This window comes from Antedon mediterranea, chromosome 10, assembly GCF_964355755.1.
Source record: "Antedon mediterranea chromosome 10, ecAntMedi1.1, whole genome shotgun sequence".
NCBI classification, from domain to species: Eukaryota; Metazoa; Echinodermata; class Crinoidea; order Comatulida; family Antedonidae; genus Antedon; species Antedon mediterranea.
Window position 1 is genome coordinate 284,096 of NC_092679.1, and position 23,763 is coordinate 307,858.

General features: G+C 31.5%; 1 protein-coding gene across 5 annotated transcripts in view; it reads left to right on the top strand.

Moving 5' to 3' along the window:
• Positions 1–15,551, top strand: part of LOC140060940 (alpha-actinin-like) — a 29,216-nt gene extending 13,665 nt beyond the window's left edge. For 3 of the 5 annotated variants that reach the window (XM_072107312.1, XM_072107311.1, XM_072107313.1), the window contains exons 5-22: positions 1,460–1,538; positions 3,905–3,986; positions 4,254–4,339; positions 4,949–5,041; positions 6,045–6,122; positions 6,740–6,895; positions 7,203–7,279; positions 7,388–7,517; positions 7,890–7,981; positions 8,182–8,290; positions 8,559–8,699; positions 9,125–9,283; positions 10,094–10,141; positions 11,998–12,082; positions 12,477–12,730; positions 13,042–13,188; positions 13,321–13,563; positions 13,790–15,551. In XM_072107312.1, the coding sequence (XP_071963413.1) occupies positions 1,460–1,538; positions 3,905–3,986; positions 4,254–4,339; positions 4,949–5,041; positions 6,045–6,122; positions 6,740–6,895; positions 7,203–7,279; positions 7,388–7,517; positions 7,890–7,981; positions 8,182–8,290; positions 8,559–8,699; positions 9,125–9,283; positions 10,094–10,141; positions 11,998–12,082; positions 12,477–12,730; positions 13,042–13,188; positions 13,321–13,563; positions 13,790–13,948 (2,218 nt within the window). In that variant the 3' untranslated portion in view covers positions 13,949–15,551. The remainder of the gene's footprint in view (positions 1–1,459; positions 1,539–3,904; positions 3,987–4,253; positions 4,340–4,948; positions 5,042–6,044; positions 6,123–6,739; positions 6,896–7,202; positions 7,280–7,387; positions 7,518–7,889; positions 7,982–8,181; positions 8,291–8,558; positions 8,700–9,124; positions 9,284–10,093; positions 10,142–11,997; positions 12,083–12,476; positions 12,731–13,041; positions 13,189–13,320; positions 13,564–13,789) is intronic. The other 2 variants (XM_072107315.1, XM_072107314.1) reach the window with 1 other exon arrangement.
• The last annotated feature ends 8,212 nt before the right edge of the window (positions 15,552–23,763 follow it).

A 23,763-nucleotide genomic window follows, 5' to 3' on the forward strand; every position in this document is an offset into this window, starting at 1 on the left:
TGTTTAGAGAACACACCCTATAAGCAATCAGTTCTTTAGAGAACACACCCTATAAGCAATCAGTTCTTTAGAGAACACACCCTATAAGGAATCAGTTCTTTAGAGAACACACCCTATAAGCAATCAGTTCTTTAGAGAACACACCCTATAAGCAATCAGTTCTTTAGAGAACACACCCTATAAGGAATCAGTTCTTTAGAGAACACACCCTATAAGCAATCAGTTCTTTAGAGAACACACCCTATAAGCAATCAGTTCTTTAGAGAACACACCCTATAAGCAATCAGTTCTTTAGAGAACACACCCTATAAGCAATCAGTTCTTTAGAGAACACACCCTATAAGCAATCAGTTCTTTAGAGAACACACCCTATAAGCAATCAGTTCTTTAGAGAACACACCCTATAAGCAATCAGTTCTTTAGAGAACACACCCTACAATAAGCAATCAGTTCTTTAGGGATCCAGAAGATGTTCATGTTTTACTATAGTTAGCTTTCTGAACTGAAAGATCACAATAATATATTAGCTCTGTCTGGAATTAACCGTTCTTCAAAATAATACAGTATCCAAATTTAGAATTAATAATAGTTTATTCTACTCATTCATTCATAAACATAGTTTGTTAGTGAGGTATTTGTTAAGGAAACACAATTCTGAAACTATAATTTTAATCCAGATTTCTAAACAAATTTGAAATTAGCCTTTAAATCCAGACTTCTAAACACTAACATTTTCAAATTTCTTGCATTACCATATTCATGCTATAATTGTCAAAATGAAAATAATTTGCTAAAACACCTTTTTAAAACATTATTTCACAAATATTGGTCATTTTTTCTGTTCCATTAATTATAAGTTTGAGTTAACCATATTTCAACAAAGGAATCATTTGCCAAACTTATAATCATAAAAAATGTGTATCTGGGAAACAATATCATTTATTTAATATTCCTTGAGAAACTTGTATCAGAAGCGTTCCAAAGTCTATAAATGTAAAAGCTATATTTTAAGGGTGGAAGTCTTGTGCATTTCAACCTGGTGGTGCTATTGGTGGACTGGCTTCGCTGGTTTTATCATTTCATTCACAGGGTAGCATTTATTTACAAATCATAGAAACAATGTTTTCACCCCAAAACTGAGCATAAATTCCTTATATACAGTACATGAGACCAATACAATCTTTCCTAAGAGGGATGTCCGATAGATCCAAATAGATAGAAAGATGTCCGATAGATCCAAACTCTCCCAAGAGGGAGGTCCGATAGATCCAAATAGATAGATAGATGTCCGATAGATCCAAACTCTCCCAAGCGGGATGTCCGATAGATCCAAATTATTTTTACCATTAAAACATAATCATTCAGAACCTGACTTTTCCAGAAGACTCAATGGATGTCCCGTATTATGAGAGTTTCTAACCCTTTTTACTAATTTGTTTTTCTTTTTTTTTTCCTTTAGCTGGAAAGATGGTCTTGGTTTCTGTGCGCTCATCCATCGTCATCGTCCTGAACTTATTGACTATCATTCCCTAAAGAAGGTATGTCTGGTTTCCATGACTCGTTATGCGGTGGTTTTATTTTGGTCTTTTAAGTTGGTTTCTTTATCGCACTAATAGCTTTAAAAAAAATAAGAATTAAAGTAGAATTCATTTTGCACGTAATTCTTTTCTGAAACTATTGTCAATAGATCACTTTCATAATAATTGCTCTCTGGAATTTCCAAATAAGGATTAAACAATTTCTATAATTTGTTTTTCAACTTTCAGAAAAATATTCTAAAAATGGTACACATTTTATGCTTGCCTATCAATAGTAATATCACCAATCTTTCTTTGGTCAAATAAGTTCTATCTCCATGGTCAAATGATTAAACTAGAACTTTCAAAAACTTAAGTAAACTTGACCCTCTTAAGTTGACATTGACCTTGTCACATGACCAGTGGTTATCAACATTATTAACATTGAAAAATGTCAAGATTAAAATGTCCACCAATCAGAGGATACATTTTAAGCTGCTGGACTTAAACAATCCTCATTTGCTTATCTCAAGCAATTTGGGAAAGGAAATTAATAAATTGATTTTAATCACGTTTGTCAATATACATGTTCTGGTCAAATTGTAGGCCAAACGTACTTTAATCAATTACAGCACATACTTATTAGAAATACTTGTTCTTAAAGTCATTTACTAACTTTTTTAAATTACCATACTAATAATCTTTTTTAGTTTTCATTCACTACTAACTAACATTAACTATTGCAGTTAACTCATTTAATATTCATATGATATACTGAACACTTGTAAATGTTCAAGGGGGTGAAAATAATAAAGTAATGTAGATGAATAAATGAATCAAAAACTGAGCAAAATCTGGGACCAAAAAGAAGGCACACTATTTAAAAGTAAGGCCAATATTGATAACATTCTAATAAACTTTTGTCACATCAGTCATAATTTTGGTATGAAAATAAATAATTAAAACAAAACTTTAAAATGTTGGGCTTGCATGCATACAAATCAACACGCATTGTAAGAATTTTGTTAACTTAAAATCTGTTTAATAGAAAGTGTTTCTTTGTTGTTGCAATGTTGAACTTGAAACTCATTTCAACATTTTCCCAGAACAATTCACAAGATATTCAAAACATTAAACTTTCTCTCTTAAGTTTAGTATTACAAGCACCATCAAGTCAAAATGTTTCAATCTATATAAAGCCTTTGGAAATATGCAGTCATGTGTTTTTAATATGTATGTTTGCTTTTATTCCATACCATACTTGGTTCAGTACTTAATACCATTCTTAAATATCCACTGTTTATTTATTTTCATTAATTTACCAGAAATTGCTTAAAAATAACTTCAGCTATAATTCTCAACAAAATAATTCTCTGTTTACTATTTTGAATGATACGACGTTTGATCAAATGAGATCTACATACTACCAAACTAACTATTTACCTTTGTAGTGTACATTACTTAACAGAAACCAACACTTAAGATCATAATGAGTTTAAGAATCATTACAATCTCGATGTGTTATGGAACATAAAAGCTACAAATTCACTTGAAAGTGAAACAACTTTTAAGTTTGATGCTTTTAAGTTCCATTTACATTTTTTGTAATGATGCTTTGACATGTTTTTTTCTAAACAACCACCAAGTTGTAATGAGTTTTAGAAACCTTTCATATGATCTTTATTGTATGAAGTTATAACACAGCACTGGTTGAAGTATAGTAGAAACTAACAACGTTACAACAGCACATAGATATATAATATAAATAGTTTTCTTTACAATAAATTGAAGAGTGAGCATTTTATTTTAGCAAATGAGAAATGAAAGGATTTTAAGTTGAAGTGTATTTATAGAACTGTAATAGAATCACAGAGAGTGTAATAGGAAGTATACTGTATAAATGGGTGAAGTGCATGTGATGGTGATGTAATTGAGGAAATAAATGTAGAATTAACCAGTAACGGAAGTGTTAATGGTTAAAGACAGTAGCTGAATGCATTCAATAGATGCTATCTGAAGTTATTCACCTTAATACTCTCTTTACTGAAATAAAATGATGTTGATGATTAAAAAGAGGTACAAAAAACGCTAGCTAATTTGCATAATTTACTTGTATCCAATATCTCTCTTATGATATAGGTTATAAGCCCCTCATTTAAGGTTTAAGTTTGATCCTGTGTGGTGAGAATACTTATTTAGTGTTAGTTTGTATAGTGTGTTTATTACAAACAAACTTTGGCCATTCACACAGGTTTATAGTGACTTTGTGAAGTGAGTGAAAACAACTGTTTTGTACAGTATTATTAACAAGATATCACAAAAGGATGTCAAAGCACATTTGGCATTATTTTATTTGTATGTTTGGTATGCTTTAAATCTTTATGCAGGATGACCCATACACCAATCTTAACACTGCTTTTGAAGTGGCTGAGAAATACCTCGACATTCCAAAAATGTTGGACCCTGATGGTAAGAGCATTTTAGAAAATTATGAATTCATGAAAGTTTATTGTATAATAATGCTTAAAATGTCAAATCAGTCTTAATGTAATGCTTCAGTTTTATCAACTAGTGTGCTGCCTTTAAATAATCAGTCATATTTCAAGACAATTACTTTGTAAAAATTGAATTGATTGAGATGCACCACTACTACTAAAATGAGTTTTCTTAAACAAATAAATTAAATCACTGAACATTGTGCAATATTACTTAATTTATTGTTGGTATCATTTACAGAAATTGTAAACAGTGCTAAGCCAGATGAGAGATCCATTATGACTTATGTATCTTCCTACTACCACGCCTTCTCAGGAGCCCAACAAGTAAGCATTGACCATTGACCTTGTTCATACTTATCGTGTCGCATTGCTAAAGAAGCTTCAAAGATAAACTTTTTTTAATCTATTTCATTCATTTGGTTCTGCAGTCTATTAGTGTCTGGCTTACTTGAATAAACCAACATAAACCTTATCCCCTTCAAGTACAGTATTTCTAAACGAACAGAAGCCCTGTATATTACTGTACTCAGGTATATGCTTCAGTATAATCCCATCCTCTAATTTAGACTAAAATGAGACACAAGACAATTACATTTTTAATGCAATCCAAAGCAAATTCCACCCCCCCCCCCCCCTAACCCTTTCCTTCCTAATTTTTGCCAACATTTGAATTCTTGGTTATTATACTCAATCATTTACAGTTTTCTATAGTCTTAATTTGAAGTCCTTTAATTTATTCTCTTTATACAGTATATTTACCTACATTTGTTTTGGTAGGAATGTTATGATCGCCAAAATGGCATAAAATGTTGTAACCTCTCTCCGATTGTCATATTTTAATGCTTTGTTTTTTTGTTTTTTTTATTATATTTATATGTTTTCTATGGACAGTTTGTCTGAAATAAAGTTGAATTGAATAATTTAATTTTGTAGGCTGAAACTGCTGCAAGCCGTATCTGTAAAGTTCTGGGTGTCAACCAAGAAAATGAGCGTTTGATGGATGAGTACGAAAAACTTGCAAGTGATGTAAGTCAACTAGATTTATACAAATATAATAATAAGTAGATTGATTGATTAATTAACTTTATTTGATGATATCCTTTAAAGATGTATTGTCCCCCAAAAACAGAATAAATATTAGATAACTATTAGGTGACATTAAAATGGCATATTAAAAAACATTTTTAAGAATTATTTTTTCAGGGGGACAATATATCTTTAAGCAAATTAAAACGTTTGAAAAAGAATATGGATATACCCATAGTCAACATCTTCAAAATAATGCCTTTATTTTATAAATGTTTCATTCAATAATATTATACCTTCATTATGGTCAGTTAAATGTCTGCTTTTTTCTTAATATTAACGTCCGTAATCAAATGATTGAAAAATGTCATTTGATGTTTAAAGAAATTAATATGGGCAAGCTAATCATACTGAATGCCAAAGCAGGTCGTTAATATGACATGGATGGTGGGGGACACCTCAAGTATGTCAGGGATCAGCTTAACTATGTCAGGGATGATCTCAAATATTTGCAGAGATTTTCGTTAATGAAAATTCTTCTACCAACTACAGACACCCTTTACGTACATGCCAAGTTTCTTGTAATATTAAACCAGCAAAAGAACACGAACTGCAAAGCCTGAACTGCTCAGCCTGAATTGCTCAGCCTAAACTGCTCAGCCTGAACAAGGATGAAATTTTTAATAATGAAACTATTTCACATTTTATTATGTTTAAACAATTTCTTGTCAAGTCAATAAATGCATAAATAATTAGAAGCATCCAGCTGTTCTTTGTTACAGTTGAAAGAAACCGCTTGTTCGTTTTCTCATCTCATTTGACAAATAATGATTTAATTTAGTTTGTGAATAGATACATAAAATAATGATTTTGGTAGTAAAGTGTATAACTCACTGATGTTTCAATAACTTTGTTATACATTAATATCTATTTCATATAAAACTTCCCAAATCACTGAAAAAAAACATTCATCTATTGACATAAAACATATTTATTTCATCAGCTTTTGGAATGGATCAAGAAGAAGAAACCATGGCTTGAGGATCGATCTTTAAGTGAGGACACACTTCCTGCAGCCCAGGTAAATTACCCCCTCCTACCAGCTGCCTGGATATAATACCCCCTACTATCTACTTTTGACAAATTGCAACAGCACTTTTAATTGGTTTTGATAGTATGTTCTCAGCATACTGAGAATAACATAGAATGAGGTTAGGTCTATTAGAATTGGATTAGTAGGCTCTCCAATAATTATATAGATACCTTTATAAGATAATAAATTAGGTTGATTAAATTTAATTGGGTAGTTACGCAAATTATTTCCTACGGGACGGCTGATTTATATTATTATATTTGGGAGTCTGTTCATAAAGTAATATGAATTACATAGTAAATGATAAGAATAGTTTTCTTTTGTAGGATAAATGGCCTTTGTGAGTCTGTTCATAAAGTAATATGAATTACATAGTAAAAGATAAGAATAGTTTTCTTTTGTAGGATAAATGGCCTTGAAAATATTCTGTTGAATACATTCTAAAAGTTATTATTTTAAATTTAATATCATTTATATTAAATGTAAACATACAATTTAATATCATTTATATTAAATGTAAATATACAATTTTTGTTCAACTACAAATAATTGAAATCAAAGCTGTTGTCAGTTTGAAAAGCTAAAATGTTATGTATGCATTTTAGGGGAAAATGGATGAATTCCGTGGCTACCGTCGTGGAGAAAAACCACCAAAGATAGAACAGAAAGGTAGACTTGAGACAAACTTTAACACACTGCAAACCAGACTAAGACTCAACAATAGACCAGCGTTTATGCCAACTGAAGGCAAAATGATTGGGGTAAGTATCATACTTAAGTATATACCAATGACCACCATGTATATAAGTCCATAGCCAGGAAGTAAGCAGCGAAACTTGCCCTCTTTTTCCAGAATATACCATTTTTAAACTAGAGAAAAGTTTGGCCAATGTTATTTAGCCAGTTGGCAAACTTAATCTACTAGGCTAGGCCTGAAACTTTGCCCTATTTTTTTGTTGAAAAAAGAGCCTTGAAATACGTATCATTAATCTAATGTTAAAATTGATTTGTGCTTTTTAATAATATTACGGCTAAATCTTACAAATACATTTGTTTTGTCTTGTATAGGATATCAACAAGGCTTGGAAAGGACTTGAAACAGCTGAGAGAGGCTTTGAAGAATGGCTTTTGTCCGAGATGAGAAGGTTAGTTTATCACAGTCTTTGCCCACATCATCTTCATTTACCTTAATGTTAATATTAGTTAACATCATTATTGACCAATCACAAATAATTGTTTATTATATTCCTCAGACTTGAAAGACTTGATCATTTGGCAAAGAAATTCCGACTGAAATGTCAAATTCACGAGGACTGGTCAAGTGGAAAGGTTGAAATGCTGCAGGAGTTGGACTACAAATCTCTCTCATTGCACGAAATCAAAGTAAGAGGCTCTACTTCAAACATTTTTTGCAAAGGTCAATTTCACTCTCAATAAAACATTCATTCATGGATTAATTCAATGTTATTTGTTTATCGAAGTGATGATCCATGATGTAAAGGTTATATTTATTCAAATAACAATGTTTATTTCATGTCACGATTGTTAAATAGTACGTATTATTGCACGCCATGTGACCCACAAATCAACCAATCAAATTATTTAGGTGTTATATAACAATGTTTATTGCATATCACAATCGTTAAATAGCATGTATTAGTGCACGTCATGTGACCCAAATGAACCAATCAAGTGACAAGAATTTATTTAGTTGTTAAATAAAAGTGTTATAACAAGTTTCAATATTGTTTGTAGGCCCTACGTAGGAAGCATGAGGCCTTCCAGAGTGATCTAGCTGCTCATCAGGACAGAGTGGAACAAATTGCTGCTATTGCGCAAGAATTGAAGTAAGTAAACCATACTATACATTATTATTTATAATTTGCAGCTACTGGTTCTGCTATTTGAGGTACTATTTATTGCATGTTCCTGTTGTAAAATCACAAGACTATATTATTGCAACTATTTCCGTAGCTTGCCCTGAACTTTGTTCTCCAATCTATTTTATTGCTATAAACAAAGTGGAATTTATTGTTTTGTTTTACAGTGACCTGGAGTACCCACAAATAGCAGAGGTCAACACTCGATGTCAGGTGATCTGTGACCAATGGGATACTCTTGGAGCCCTGACAGTAAAGCGATCACAAGCCCTTGATGTAAGTAATCCCCTATTGGTCAATTGGATAAGACAAGTGGGGACGAGTTTCACACTATGAGATATTGCATATTTACGATAAATAATATAAAAGTATATGATATAGATTGATATTTTATTTGTATAATAATTGCAAAAGTAAAGCCAAATTTCCACTTTAAGTACGAATAAATAATCTTAAATCTATGTCCATACTATTATTTAAATACAAAGTAATCAATTTGATAATACTTATAGCTGTACCTAACAAATTTACATATTGCCTTTAGGATGCTGAAACAGTACTTGATCGCATTGACAAACTACACTTGGAGTTTGCAATCAAGGCAGCCCCATTCTACAACTGGATGGATGGTGCCAGAGAGGATCTTGGTGATATGTTCATTGTTCATAGTGTTGAAGAAATACAGGTACAAATATGTCAAATAGAAATGACGCCGCCTTAACTCTTAATTTAAAACTTTGGCAGGGTGCTCATTTTAACAACAGAACTTAACTTTTGAGATCCAATATCCAATGAAAATTAAGCTCTTTCTTGAAGATGACAGAGCTTGCAGTAAGGATTTGCATCCCTGGGGTACGCCCTGGAAGAAAAAATAATACCTATGCTTGATGTCACTGCGCGAGAAATTCCCCCAGTCTTTAAACAGTAAATCTCTGTTTACACTATCAAACTAGTTTGACAAAAAAGTGTGTGTGCCAAAATATGGTCATCATCATCGTGGGCATATATGGGCGCATAACATTTTTTGTCACATAAAGTTTGATAGTGTAGACAGAGCTTAAGAGTATGACCACAATTAGCAAACTGACCAATACATTGTTTTTATTTCAGGAATTGATGGATGCCCATGAAAAGTTCAAGAAGACTTTACCTGATGCTCAGTCAGAGTATGACAGTATTGTACAACTTGCTAATGAAGTCGTCCAAATAGGAAACCAATATGATATTAAATGCGCTCTACAAAATCCATACACTGCTCTCAAAGTACAGGTAAGCATTTTAAGGATGAAAATGCATATGATTGAATTTAAATGTTGATTTAAAGTTTGCAGTACACCACTTGTATATAGTTCTGAAAAGAACTGTTGAGTTTCTCTAAAGATGGGACCTTTAAAGTTAAAGCCGCTGAATGTGTTCTGATACCTGAGCATGTGGTAACCTACATAGCATCAACGTGACTGCTTAGTCTGGGTTTGTGTATAGACTACCAACAATGAGATGAATGAACTATAAATTACCCAGTTGGCATGCCATACGTCTGAATGTTTTATACCGCCACCAAAAATGCAAGAAAACTTCATGCAAGATGTCCTAATAATTTTTTTTTTTTAAGAATTGAATATTTCAGGCCCTAGTTAACTCTAAAATCTCGGTGTAAAATCATCATTTATTATTTAATTTCATTTTAATTATTCATATCATTTGTTATAATAAATCCATTTCAATGATCACTATAACATCCATTATGCCACCTAAGTTTATTTAATATGCAAATCTTAATCAAATTATTTGCATGTTTAGCTTTTTTTAACGAAGAAAGATCAATTCACAAAATGTTTTAATTTATCTAACACAGTTTTTTTCACATTTTCTAAAGCTGATAGTAACATACAATTGTTTGTCATAGCAACAGGAATGATATTGTTTTACCATAGTAATAGGAATGATTATTTGTTACCATAACAACAGGAAAGATAATATGTTACCATAGTAACAGGAATGATAATGCGTTGCCATAGTAAATAGGTGAATGTTTGTCTGATAGATGTTGCTTTTTTTGTTTGCCGTGCTTTTATTTAGGTTGAATCAGAACAAGGAAAACCCAATGGCATAGAGGATGATTCTAAAGTAAGATGATAACAAAAGCTTGCTGGAAAAAAAATACATTTTTTTTTCAATATGTTCTCGGCACATGCTTGTTTTGAGACGGTCATAACACTGTTTTTTTTCCTTGTATATTCTGATGTTCTTTCTTTCTATCTATTTTACGACTATTATTATACTCAAGATATTGGTTAAATGGTTTACTGACATATTTAATGCACACACACACAAAAAAAGAAATAAAGTATTTATTAGAATAAATAAAAATGCTTCAAAAATAATAATTACAAATATGAAATACATATAGCTTTTTATTGCAAAAAAAGTGTGTATACCATAGGAGCTGTAGATATAGATACCAACATTAATTGTGATTTCAAGTTCAAATTTATTATATGTTTAAGTAGTCCCATTCATTTAAATAGTTTAATACATTTTGGCTTCTAAGCAATATATATTGGTTAAAGTACGTAGAAGAACAAATTGACAGTATACTATAATAATAGCTGTTGTGTATACATTTTAAATTTGTCTTTCCATTCTACTAACTGCTCCATTTAAGTTTGATTAACATTTGCTTGTAGATTTAGACAAAATAATATTAACAAAAATAAATTTAAATGTCAATGATGGATTGCTAACCAGTTTATACTATCTAGTATTGTGTTTTTGAGGTTTCATTACAAAATAGTAGACTAACATATGCAACAGGCTGTTAAGTGTATTACTATTAACAAGTCATGACCTTGTTTGCATGGGTACTGTGTATGCTAATTAGCGTTGCTATGTGTATTATTTGTTTGCATGTATCATCCATCATGTATGCTATCATATTTTTATTAGATTTTTCAATAATATAACATCTGTTGTTAAATTAGTATAGATTATATAATAGTATTATTAATATTAATCACATTTAGCCATATTAACTGTTTAATAAATACCATATACAGTATTCACCCTACCATTTATTACAATTGAATTCAATTAAAGACTTTTTTTTATTACATACACCTCAATATATTATATATTAAGTGTTTTGTTACATTGGCATGTTTGTTTAGTGTATAATGAGTTTGAATAGTAAACTAGTGTCACCTTGCCAGTTCATTATCAATCAAAAAATTGATTCGCCAAAACATATACACACCGTTAATCACAATTAACAATTATAAAATAAACTTCACTCCAATAAAAACATTGGTCCCCGCAGAGGTCTGGTTTTCCATTCCATATACCTAAATATATTAGTGTTGCATTGGCATGTTTGTTTAGTATAATTTAATGTTCGCAGAATATTTAAAAAAATGTCCAATCTGGTATGCTTTCTGGAAAACCTTTTTTTTTTTCTATTTGGTTGCACTGTTTGATCTGTTGCCATTTTGTTTGTTTATAATATCTATTCATTTTAATTAATAATTCAATACATTTATCTAATCAAGATTAGTTATGTTAAAATCTGTCAACGTTTATGTGTTTATTCATAAATTTTGAAAAATCTATTGTAAAATCCCATTAGGTTTAATTTATTATTAGAACATTCAAGCAAGTTGCTGTAACATGTAGAAGAATACAAATATCCACATTTTCTGAAACCAATGTTTTTAGTTCTCTTACATATTATATATTTACTATTATATATTTGTGTTACAACAAATTTCCCTTTCAGAGCTGTTGGTATTTACAATTATTTACTACTACTACTGTATAACACTTAGTATAAGTAACAAAGGTATATTTAGTAATGTTTGCATGATATTGTCCAAAAAATCACAAGCAAACAATTTAATACTTTTATGGTAAATTTTTGAAAATTGTTGGATATTTAGTTTAGCTTTTATGAATGCAGAAATAAAACATTTTATTATTTGTTTATATAGGATATCACAAGCAAATGGGCTGACCTAAACAACTTGGTACCAGAGCGAGATGAAGCCCTCAACAGAGAAACGTACAAACAGCAATGTATCCTTTTCACTTTGTCACAATAGAAATACAAACTGATATTTTGAGGGAAGTAAATGGGAAAAAGTTGGTAGGCAGGTGTAAGAGTAATTAATCTTGGGCAACTGTATGTTCCTAATATAAAGAATTCAGGCTTACATACCGCATTATGCAAAAACTTCTATGCTCTTAATAGTATAAAAATAAATAAGTTTTTAAAAAATAGTTTTAAATCTGTCTGGAAATTAGCAATTGAAGTTGACTGACGAAACAATTCCAAAGGAAGACTGGTCCAATTGAGGTGGGCTGACGGATAGAAATTGGACACAGGTCCAGGAAAATGAGTAAAAACCATGGGTGGGGTCTAAGTATTCCTAAGTTTGTTGGTGTAATGTACTTAACAACCCATCTGTAGCTCATGAACAACTTCGTCTGCAGTTTGCCAACAAAGCCAATGTGATTGGACCATGGATCGCAAAACAGATGGAGGCTATCACCGCGGTAACGATGAGCGGATCAGGTACGCTGGAAGATCAGCATCATTACATGGTGCAGTACGACAGCGCTGTCAATCAGTTTAAACCGAATATTGATGAATTGGAAGTGATCAGTCAACGAGTACAGGAAGCAATGATCTTTGAGAACAGACATACAGAATTTACAATGGAGGTAATTGGCATTAGTTATAAAATAATAATATTTATTCAGCAAGTACACTAACAGTGTGATTTGCCCAAATATGGCAGTGAAATGCCCAAATATGGTAGTAATATGACATCATCATGTCTATATATAGGCGCATCACATTTCTTTGTCACATAAAATTTGATAGTGTCGACAGAGCTTTTGTTGGGTTTGCGGTACACCATGTGTTTCCAAAAGGAAATCAAGTATGGAGATTGTCTTGATGTTACGGTTTTTCTGCTACAACCGTCTTTTGCAGAATGCTAATTTGTTTTTTAATCTGTGTCTCAAATTAGACAATCCGTGTCGGCTGGGAGCAGTTGTTAACAGCTATACAACGAAATATTAGTGAAATTGATAACCAAATTCTGACACGTGACTCAAAGGGCATAACAGAAGAACAGTTGAAGGAATTTAGAGCTTCTTTCCAACACTTTGATAAGGTTTGTATGCATTTCTTATAAGATATTGCCTATGATATATACTGTTGTATACATTAAACTAGACTACTTAATTTGAGTCTATCGTGTCTGGAAGCCAAATGTATAATAATATTTTTGTAATTTTGTTTGTAGAACCACTCATTGAAACTAGAGCCATTTGAATTCCGTTGTTGCCTCATGAGTTTAGGCTACGCCGTCAAAGAAGATGACAAAGCACAAGATCCAGAATTTAACCGTATAATGTTAATATGTGATCCAAACGGTACAGGATATATTACGTTCCAAGCGTTCTTGGACTTTGTTACAAGCGAAGTTACGGATACAGACACCGCTGAACAGGTCATGACCTCGTTCAAAGTACTTGCAGGAAACAAGGTAAGTTAGTAGCAACCTCTCACGATGTTCCATACAACTACGAAGCTATTGAGTCTAACAGTCGTTCTGAGCCTGCTCATATGTTTCTGAGCATGTGCAGAATGACGTTGTTACTCGATAAGAAAGATAGTCACTACCTAAGCATAACAATATAATTTAGTACAGTATTACTGTACTGTAGTATTAGTGGTATAGAATCTTATGAATAATATGCTTTGTTTTACAGCCTTACATTACAGCAGATGAACTTAGACGAGAACTTCCACCAGATCAGGCTGAATACTGTATCGCAAGAATGGCAGCGTACACAGGAGAAGACGCAGTACCTGGTGCACTGGATTACATGTCATTTTCTACCGCCCTCTATGGTGAAAGTGATTTGTAACAGCCCGACTTTTAACACTTTTTACTATTTACTACTGATTAAATTTTTGTAGAGTTCTCTTGTGAAGAAAGCTTGTCTTGGTCACCATAGATGGGTGGTAGACTGGGTTAATGTATCAATACCAGATTGAAAACAAAAACACAATGATGTCATTGCCATTGCAATATCTCTCACAAGTAAAATTTCTCTTCAATGAACATCTTTTGAAAACAATTATTTATTACTCACTCACATACAGTTTGTATGCTGAATATGTAGCTGCTTATTATCATGAATATATTAATTTGATATGAATATATTAATTTAATATGAATATGTACTACTTATTCATGAATATATTAATTTAATATGAATATGTACTACTTATTCATGAATATATTAATTTAATATGAATATGTACTACTCATTCATGAATATATTAATTTAATATGAATATGTACTACTTATTTATGAATATATTAATTTAATATGAATATGTACTACTTATTCATGAATATATTAATTTAATATGACTATGTTCTGCTTATTAATTTACATGGATATGAATATGTAGTACATGAATGTATTAACTTAATATGAGTATGTATTACATCCACATTAAAGTATACTTTGTATTATGGTAAATGTCATTCAGGCCTTCGTACTCAATATGACATCATTGTAATGAATAATAATAATACTACTGTAATATGTTGAATCAATTTATTGCATCAAACATTGGATAATTCAAAATGATTTGGTTGATTTTTTTTAGTACACATGCACTATTATTATTTACGCTGTAAAAGAAAAGCAAAAAAAAGTTTTAATCTTAGTTATCTTTGTATAGAATGTATAGTATACCACCAATTGTGGAATTATGATACTCAGCTTATTTTGATTAATTTAATGAGTTAGAATCGATTGAATTTTAAGATGGTGATAATGCACATCCAAATTTAGGTGAATAACAAAATGTAATTATGCGTTAATATATTCCACGTACAGAATTAAATGAAAATTATTTCTTGTAATATCATACTACTTTTATCATGGTTTTGTGAAAGTATTTTCTAAATGCTATTTGCTGTGCGAGGTCCAGAATTAACGTTTGAATTATAGGTACTAACATAATAAAATTAAAAAAACCCGCCCTCATATTGAAAGGCAACTATGTTAACCCTATGATACACCTCCCATAGGACTAACATCGGAGAAAGAAAATGCCTGAAGATTGCTGGAATCCATCATTTTATATAGCACCAATCTTGTACAATTAGTAAACATAGTCTTGTCTTATATAAAAATTAAAAATAAGTTTGTATTTAAAACATCAAACCATTTTATGTTAACGTAGACAAATCGCTTGGAGTTTTTTTTAAATTAGCAATTTAATATCAAAATACATAAACTCTGTACATTTATCTGTGATTTTGTTATCTTAAAATACATTTTTGATATAATATTGCAATTTATACCTCACAGTAGTCAGAAGCCTGATTTCAGCAAAAGTTGGATTTTTGTTAACTTTGTGGAATTAACACATAGTATAGGGATCGGGTTTGTTCTAAAGACAATGAATAGTTAAATCAAAATAGTCAAATAAAAAGGTTTTGATTGCAAAGTGATTGAGTGTGATTTTTAAAGTTGTCATTGTCTCATCAATAGGCTCCTAAATTTCAGTGCTTGGGTTCTAATTGATGGTTTTTATTTGTTTAAAAAACTAAAAATTGTATCTGCCGTTAAAAATTAGGATTCCAATTTAGAAGTCCAGCGCTTGAAGAAAATATTACACCTATAGATTGCTGGAAATTGCACTCATTATAATCAACACTACAGCAAATACATATATAGGCGTATATATAGGCATATAACACATTCTGGGGTTTCCATCAAAAGGTGGGGGAGGGACTATCTCCCTCAACGACGTAAACTTCGTATATAATATTAATTCAGAATTCCATTTTATGTTTCTGAAGGGTCAGTCTAATTACCGAAAACAACCAAATAAAAAACGAAAACAACCACAAACACTCGCTTGTTGACAGTTTTAAAGATAATAAATTTTTAGTTTAAATTTGTTTTTGAATGTACCATTTTATCGTAGTTATTCACATTAACCAAACAATTATTTGTTCCAAATGTAATTTAAAGCAAATTTGGGTTATAATTACGTTTCTTTTCTGTTTTTATACATGACTAAATATTGTTTTTTTTGTTACAGAAGTTAATAACTTTTGTATTTGTAAAACACAACAAGAATTCATACTTTGATATGTCATAATTGTGCAATTGAAATTAAAAAATACTGAATCTGTAAAAGATGATCTGCTTATTAAATAATTTAAATAGAAATGATGTCTAAATAATATTACTTTATTATACTAAACAGACTCAATTTCTGTCACTTTAGTTTATTTTATTGCTAAGGTCAAGTCTGGGGGGTCACTTCATCAAGCCATTAACTATTATACAAATAATGAATGTTTATGAGTGCAATGGTACAAATAATGGCACGAGGTGAATGATGAAAGGTTATATCAACGAGGCAAAGCCGAGTTGATATAACCTTTCATCATTCACCAAGTGCCATTATTTGTACCATTACACGAATACAAAACATTCATTATTTGTTTTATATAACATCTAAATAACAAACAAAAATGTTTCAAAAAGTACTATTTAACGATCGTTGAATAGTGCGTACTATTGCACGCCATGTGACCCACATTCGTCCAATCAAATGACAGGAATTTATATAGGTGTTATATAATACTGTATATGGATTGTTTTGATTATCTGATAGCAAATTACAGTATTATATATATCGGTCTAGATTGACAGTCAAATGTCTTTTAAAATCCATTTTCTTGATTTTTGGATATACCAACAGTTAAATAACTGACATATCGATACAGCAACAAATATTGATTGAAGAAAACTGTTTTAATTTACAAGCTGTGAGTTAGGATTATATCATTTTCTTCACTTTGATCAGCTAGGCCTTTCGCGCCTTTTTATACGTTTGTTGCTAACGCCGGTAACCAGGGACGCCAAGCATTGTGCTTACCACCATACGGTACGTTACGTTTAGTCTTTTGACTAGGCCTATGTTCACTCTCCTCATCTAAATCATTGGCTGTTTGGATATTTTTTTTACAAAACAAACTAGTGCGGATTATCACAACAATAATATTTACAGTTACTGTTGGTCGTACTGTAATTTTGTTTTTTGTATCGTGACAACCGATGAAACGCTTGTCTTTGAATGCTTACATTTTTAACATAAAACAACGTATTTCCTACTTTGCTCATCATCATGCAGTATAAAGTACAATTTAGAACATTATTCATCCATTTACTATGTATCATAGTAAGAATATGCACCCTAAGTCAACCGACTTTAGACTTCACTGAAGTCGGACCTGACATCGCAAGCAACTGGTCAGCACCTACCCACATTAAGCAGGATAACTTGGATTTGAGATCACCACTCTGGCAAATGTACGGTGCAAGCTCTTCGAGATATCCTGTAAAACGTATATTAAGAAAACATCACCACTTAACGTTAAGTTACTTGATCATTATTGCTGGGGATGTCTCCCTAAATCCTGGACCTCAACAAAAGTCATATTGTGACGTATGCAGTAGAGGATTTAACAAGCGAAGTAAAATCATCAGATGCAATGCATGCGACATTAAAACAATACATACAAAGTGCGCCGGTAAGTCATCCTCTTATATTTGCGATATATGCTCCTTGAACTCGCTCCCATGGTATGATGCAGACTTTCATGAAAATCAGAACCAAGATGTATCGGACGCTAATCAGATTGATCCCCTAGACGATGACATGGACGACATCGCAAAAACAATTAACAAACAAGGAATGCATTTTCTTCAACTTAATGTACGATCGCTGATTCCCAAAATATCTGAAATAAGGGAAATCGCATTAAAATCAAAGGCAGCAGTTATATCCATCACCGAGTCTTGGCTAGATGAGACTGTTCCTGATAATGAAGTAAACATAGATAGATATACCTTAGTTCGCAATGATAGATCTTCTCGTAGAGGAGGTGGAGTATGTATGTATGTGCGTACGGACAAAGCGTTTACCAAGAGAGAAGATTTAATGGACAATAATGTTGAATCAGTATGGATTGAACTCAACCTCCCGGATACAAAACCAATCGTTGTTGGAACCTATTACCGTCCTCCTGAACAGAATGTCAACAATTTTCTAAACTTTTTCGAAGACACTGTAAATAAAATTAACAACCTTGAAACCATCATAAATGGTGATTTTAACATAAATACTAACAGAGATTGTACTCAATCTACGAATTATAAAAATGTTCTCGAATTACTAGGATTCTCTAACTTGATAAGTGAAGACACTCGTTTTGACAGGAATTCATCCTCATGTTTAGACCATATCCTATGTAATTCTCAAGACAAAATTTCTAATTCCGGTGTTATAAACACAGGCCTAAGTGATCATATGCTGATATTTTGCACACGCAAATCTTGTAAAGCAAAATACTCATCGCATAAGACCATTTACTCAAGATCATTTAAACGGTACAACAAAGAGGAATTCCTGTCAAAACTGTCCGAAATAGATTGGACAAACGTTACATCTAAAGTTAATGTTAACGACGCATGGTCGTCATTTAAGGAAGCTCTTAGCTCCGTCATAAATTGTGTGGCACCCCTTAGAAAGATGAGGGTGAAACAAAGGTCAGATCCATGGTTTAACACAGATATTCTAAATGATATACGAACTCGTGATCAATATTTTAATAAATTTAAAAAGAGTAAAATCAAAGAAGATCATGATATGTATTGTAAATTAAGAAACAAGGTCAAGCGCAATGTTAAAAAAGCTAAATCAACGTATTTTCGAAATAAAATAATTGAAAATAAAAACAATCCTAAGAAATTATGGCAACATCTTAAGAAATTAGGATATAGTGAAAAGACGTCTGAACAAGCTAAAGTTGTTTTGGAAATAAATGAATCAAAAATTCACAATCCACAAGAGGTTGCTACACATTTTAATAATCATTTTACCAATGTAGCAAGATATCTTGTTGATAAACTTCCACCCATGAGTAACATGTTTAACTATGGTTCCAAAATTGTAAAAGACTTTTATTCTTCAAAAGTTACAACTCTTTTTAGCCTTAAACCTGTGTCAGAAGAATTCATTCTTAAACAACTTGAAAGTCTTGACCCTACGAAAAGTACAGGTCTCGATGGGCTACCAGCTAAATTCCTTAAAGATGGCGCCGGTGTACTGGCTTCCCCTTTAACGTATTTTATCAATTTGTCAATTAATACAGGAGTTGTTCCGAGTGATTTTAAAATAGCTAAAGTCATCCCACTGTATAAAAAAAAATGTCGTAAAAATCCAGAAAACTATAGACCCATCAGCGTCTTAAGTGTTGTCTCAAAAATTCTCGAAAGGTCGGTTCATGTTCAGTTAGAACAGTACCTTGTGGAAAATGATCTTATTTATCAATATCAGTCAGGTTTTCGGCAATTTCATTCTACCGAAAGTACTTTAATTAATCTGTTAGACACAATTAAATTAAATAACTCCAAAGGTACACATACTGGTATGGTACTTATAGATTTATGTAAGGCATTCGACACTGTCGATCATGATATATTGTGTGAAAAGCTTTTGTTAATGGGCATCACCTCATTAGACTGGTTTCGTTCATATTTGTCAAACAGAAGCCAAATGGTTAAAATCGAAGACTCCTTATCCGTTCCCATGGATATTTCATGTGGAGTTCCACAGGGTAGCATACTGGGTCCTTTGCTTTTTTTATGTTTCATAAACGATATGGTTGTAAGTATCGACCCTGAATGCAAATTGCTGTTATATGCTGATGACAGTGCAATTGTTTTCTGGCACAAAGATCCGACTGTCGTCGCTGATAAACTTAGTAAAGCTCTTGATTCATGTAGAGTATGGCTTGTCGATAACAAACTATCTATCAATATCAGTAAAACTGAATCTATCATATTTTGTACCCAAAAACGACTTCAACGTTTACGATCTTTCAATATTATTTCTCATGGCCTTACTTTAACGGGTTCTAAGTCAGTAAAATATTTAGGTATAGAACTTGATAGTTCTGCCTCTTGTAACAACATCGCCAAAAGTGTTATAAAAAAGGCGAATAGTAGATTAAGGTATTTATATCGTCAGGCTAGTTGCTTGGACAAAAACACGAAAAAACTGTTATGCTCTGCCTTAATTCAATGCTTGTTTGATTACTGTGCTTCGACTTGGTATGAAGGTATTGACAAAGTTTTGAAGCAAAAACTACAGACCACTCAGAACAAATTTGTGCGTTTTATTTACGGTTTCGGACCACGATCTCATATTGGTCAGAAGGAGTTATCAGACATTGGCATGCTTAAGGTGGAAAGTAGAGTAAAATTTCTCAGGCTTTGTAATGTTCATAAAATTGTCAATAACAATGCAGCTCCATATCTATCTGAACATTTCTCACGGACATCCACAATCCACACACATAACACACGCCAACGTAATGTTAATCTGGTTTTACCTCTACTTAAAGGAAATAAACAGTCTCATTCTACTTTTTTCTTCTCTGCTATCAAAGACTGGAACGCTCTTCCATCAAACTTAAAATTAATTTCCAACTTAACTACCTTCAAATCTCATATTAAAAAACATTTTGAACGCAATATTTTATATTTAGAATAATTTTGATAACTATAATGGTCTTGATTACGTGCAATTTTTCTCATTTCTTGTTTGCTTTCTCTTTTAATTTTTCTGTTTTACTGGTCTTTATTTTAATGTATATTTATATATTTATAGTTTTATTAATGTTGTATTTTCTCTTGTTTGTTATGTGCAATTTGGACCCCATTGGAAATGGGCTGGTTTTTCCGGCCTAATGGGTGTTCCTGATGCTCGTTATTTTGTCTTTTGTCTGTTTGTTATTTTAATGTTGAGCATCAAATAAATTCAATCAAATTCAATCAATCGATACCAGAAATAATATTTTGATTATTTGACAGTTACTATAGCAAAATTGACATGCGCCTCTGCGCATTTTTATTATACTATAGTAACCATTTATGTCAAAAAATAAAAGGGTCGAAAATCGGCCATTTTTCGCAAATTTCCCTGTACTATTGTACAGGGATTTTTTCCAAAATTGCCCAAAATATCAAGTTCTTAAAATTCAATTATTATGCTATAAAATTTCTCTATATGATCATATATTGCTTTATCATCACCTAGTAGTACCATAGACACCAGTTTTATCGAAAAATAAAAGGGTCGAAAAAAGGCCAAAATATCAAGTTTTTAAAATTCAATTATTATGCTATAAAATTGCTCTATATGATCATATATTGCTTTATCATCACCTTATAGTACCATAGACACCAGTTTTATCAAAAAATAAAAGGGTCGAAAAATGGCCATTTTTAGAAAAAATCCCTGTACAGTACTATAGTACAGGAATTTTTTCCAAAAATGGCCAAAATATAAAGTTTTTAAAATTCAATTATTATGCCATAAAATTGCTCTATATGATCATATATTGCTTTATCATCACCTTATAGTACCATAGACACCAGTTTTATTGAAAAATTTGTATTATACTATAGTAACCATTTATGTCAAAACTGGTTACTATAGCACAATTTACATGCGCAGAACCCATTATTCGCCTCTGCGCATGTTTATTATACTATAGTAACCATTTATGTCAAAAAATAAAAGGGTCGAAAATCGGCCATTTTTCGCAAATTTCCCTGTACTATTGTACAGGGATTTTTTCCAAAATTGCCCAAAATATCAAGTTCTTAAAATTCAATTATTATGCTATAAAATTTCTCTATATGATCATATATTGCTTTATCATCACCTTGTAGTACCATAGACACCAGTTTTATCGAAAAATAAAAGGGTCGAAAAAAGGCCAAAATATCAAGTTTTTAAAATTCAATTATTATGCTATAAAATTGCTCTATATGATCATATATTGCTTTATCATCACCTTATAGTACCATAGACACCAGTTTTATCAAAAAATAAAAGGGTCGAAAAATGGCCATTTTTAGAAAAAATCCCTGTACAGTACTATAGTACAGGAATTTTTTCCAAAAATGGCCAAAATATAAAGTTTTTAAAATTCAATTATTATGCCATAAAATTGCTCTATATGATCATATATTGCTTTATCATCACCTTATAGTACCATAGACACCAGTTTTATTGTAAAATTTTTTTTTTTTTTTGAAAAAATCCTTGTACTATGACTTAGGCAGAAACACAAAAAATATAGTATATTGATATAAACAGTGAGTTAGGCAGAAATACAAAAAAAAAATTATGACAGACACTTTTGTTATGAGGCTGTCAATATCATCTATATACAAAAAATGCTACCTTTAAGTAACAAAATTTAATAGCATCAGCTCTTCGGATTAAAATTAACACTGATGATTTTAGAAAAGGAAAGTAGCAATAAAAGAGAAAGAATTTGTAACAAATGGGTTAAAAAATATACTATAAAAATGTATTTCTTATTTTATTTTAAAAAACATGAGTCTCCTCTCCTTAATTGCCTAAGTCACACAGCTGACTTAGGCAGAAACACAAAAAACGATCTGAGCATGTGCAAATGTATATAAAAGTACTCGGATAATGTACAGATGGCAGTATAATGATATAAGCATTGAGTTAGGCAGATCATAAGTCAGCTCTCCTTAATTGCCTAAGTCACACAGCTGACTTAGGCAGCAACACGAAAAATATAGTATATTGATATAAGCAGTGAGTTAGGCAGATAGTAAGTCAGCTCTGTTAATTGCCTAAGTCACACAGCTGACTTAGGCAGAAAACACGAAAAATATAGTATATTGATATAAGCAGTGAGTTAGGCAGAAAAACAAAAAAAATATTATGACTGAGACACTTTTGTTATGAGGCTGTCAATATCTATATACAAAAAATGCTACCTTTAAGTAACAAAATGTAATATAGCATCAACTCTTCAGATTAAAATTAACACTGATGATTTTAGAAAAAGAAAGTAGCAATAAGAGAAAGAATTTGTAACAAATGGGGTAAAAAATATTATATAAAAATGTATTTCTTATTTTATTTAAAAAATCATGAGTCTCCTCTCCTTAATTGCCTAAGTCACACAGCTGACTTAGGCAGAAACACAAAAAACGATCTGAGCATGTGCAAATGTATATAAAAGCACTCGGATAATGTACAGAGGGCAGTATAATGATATAAGCAGTGAGTTAGGCAGATCATAAGTCAGCTCTCCTTAATTGCCTAAGTCACACAGCTGAATTAGGCAGACACACACAAAATATAGTATATTGATATAAGCAGTGAGGTAGGCAGAAAAAAAAAATTATGACTTAGACACTTTTGTTATGAGGCTGTCGATATCATCTATATACAAAAAATGCTACCTTTAAGTAACAAAATGTAATAGCATCAACTCTTCAGATTAAAATTAACACTGATGATTTTAGAAAAAGAAAGTAGCAATAAAAGAGAAAGAATTTGTAATAAATGGGTTAAAAAATATTATATAAAAATGTATTTCTTATTTTATTTAAAAAATCATGAGTCTCCACTCCTTAATTGCCTAAGTCACACAGCTGACTTAGGCAGAAACACAAAAAACGATCTGAGCGTGTGCAAATGTATATAAAAGCACTCAGATAATGTACAGAGGGCAGTATAATGATATAAGCAGTGAGTTAGGCAGATCATAAATCAGCTCTCCTTAATTGCCTAAGTCACACAG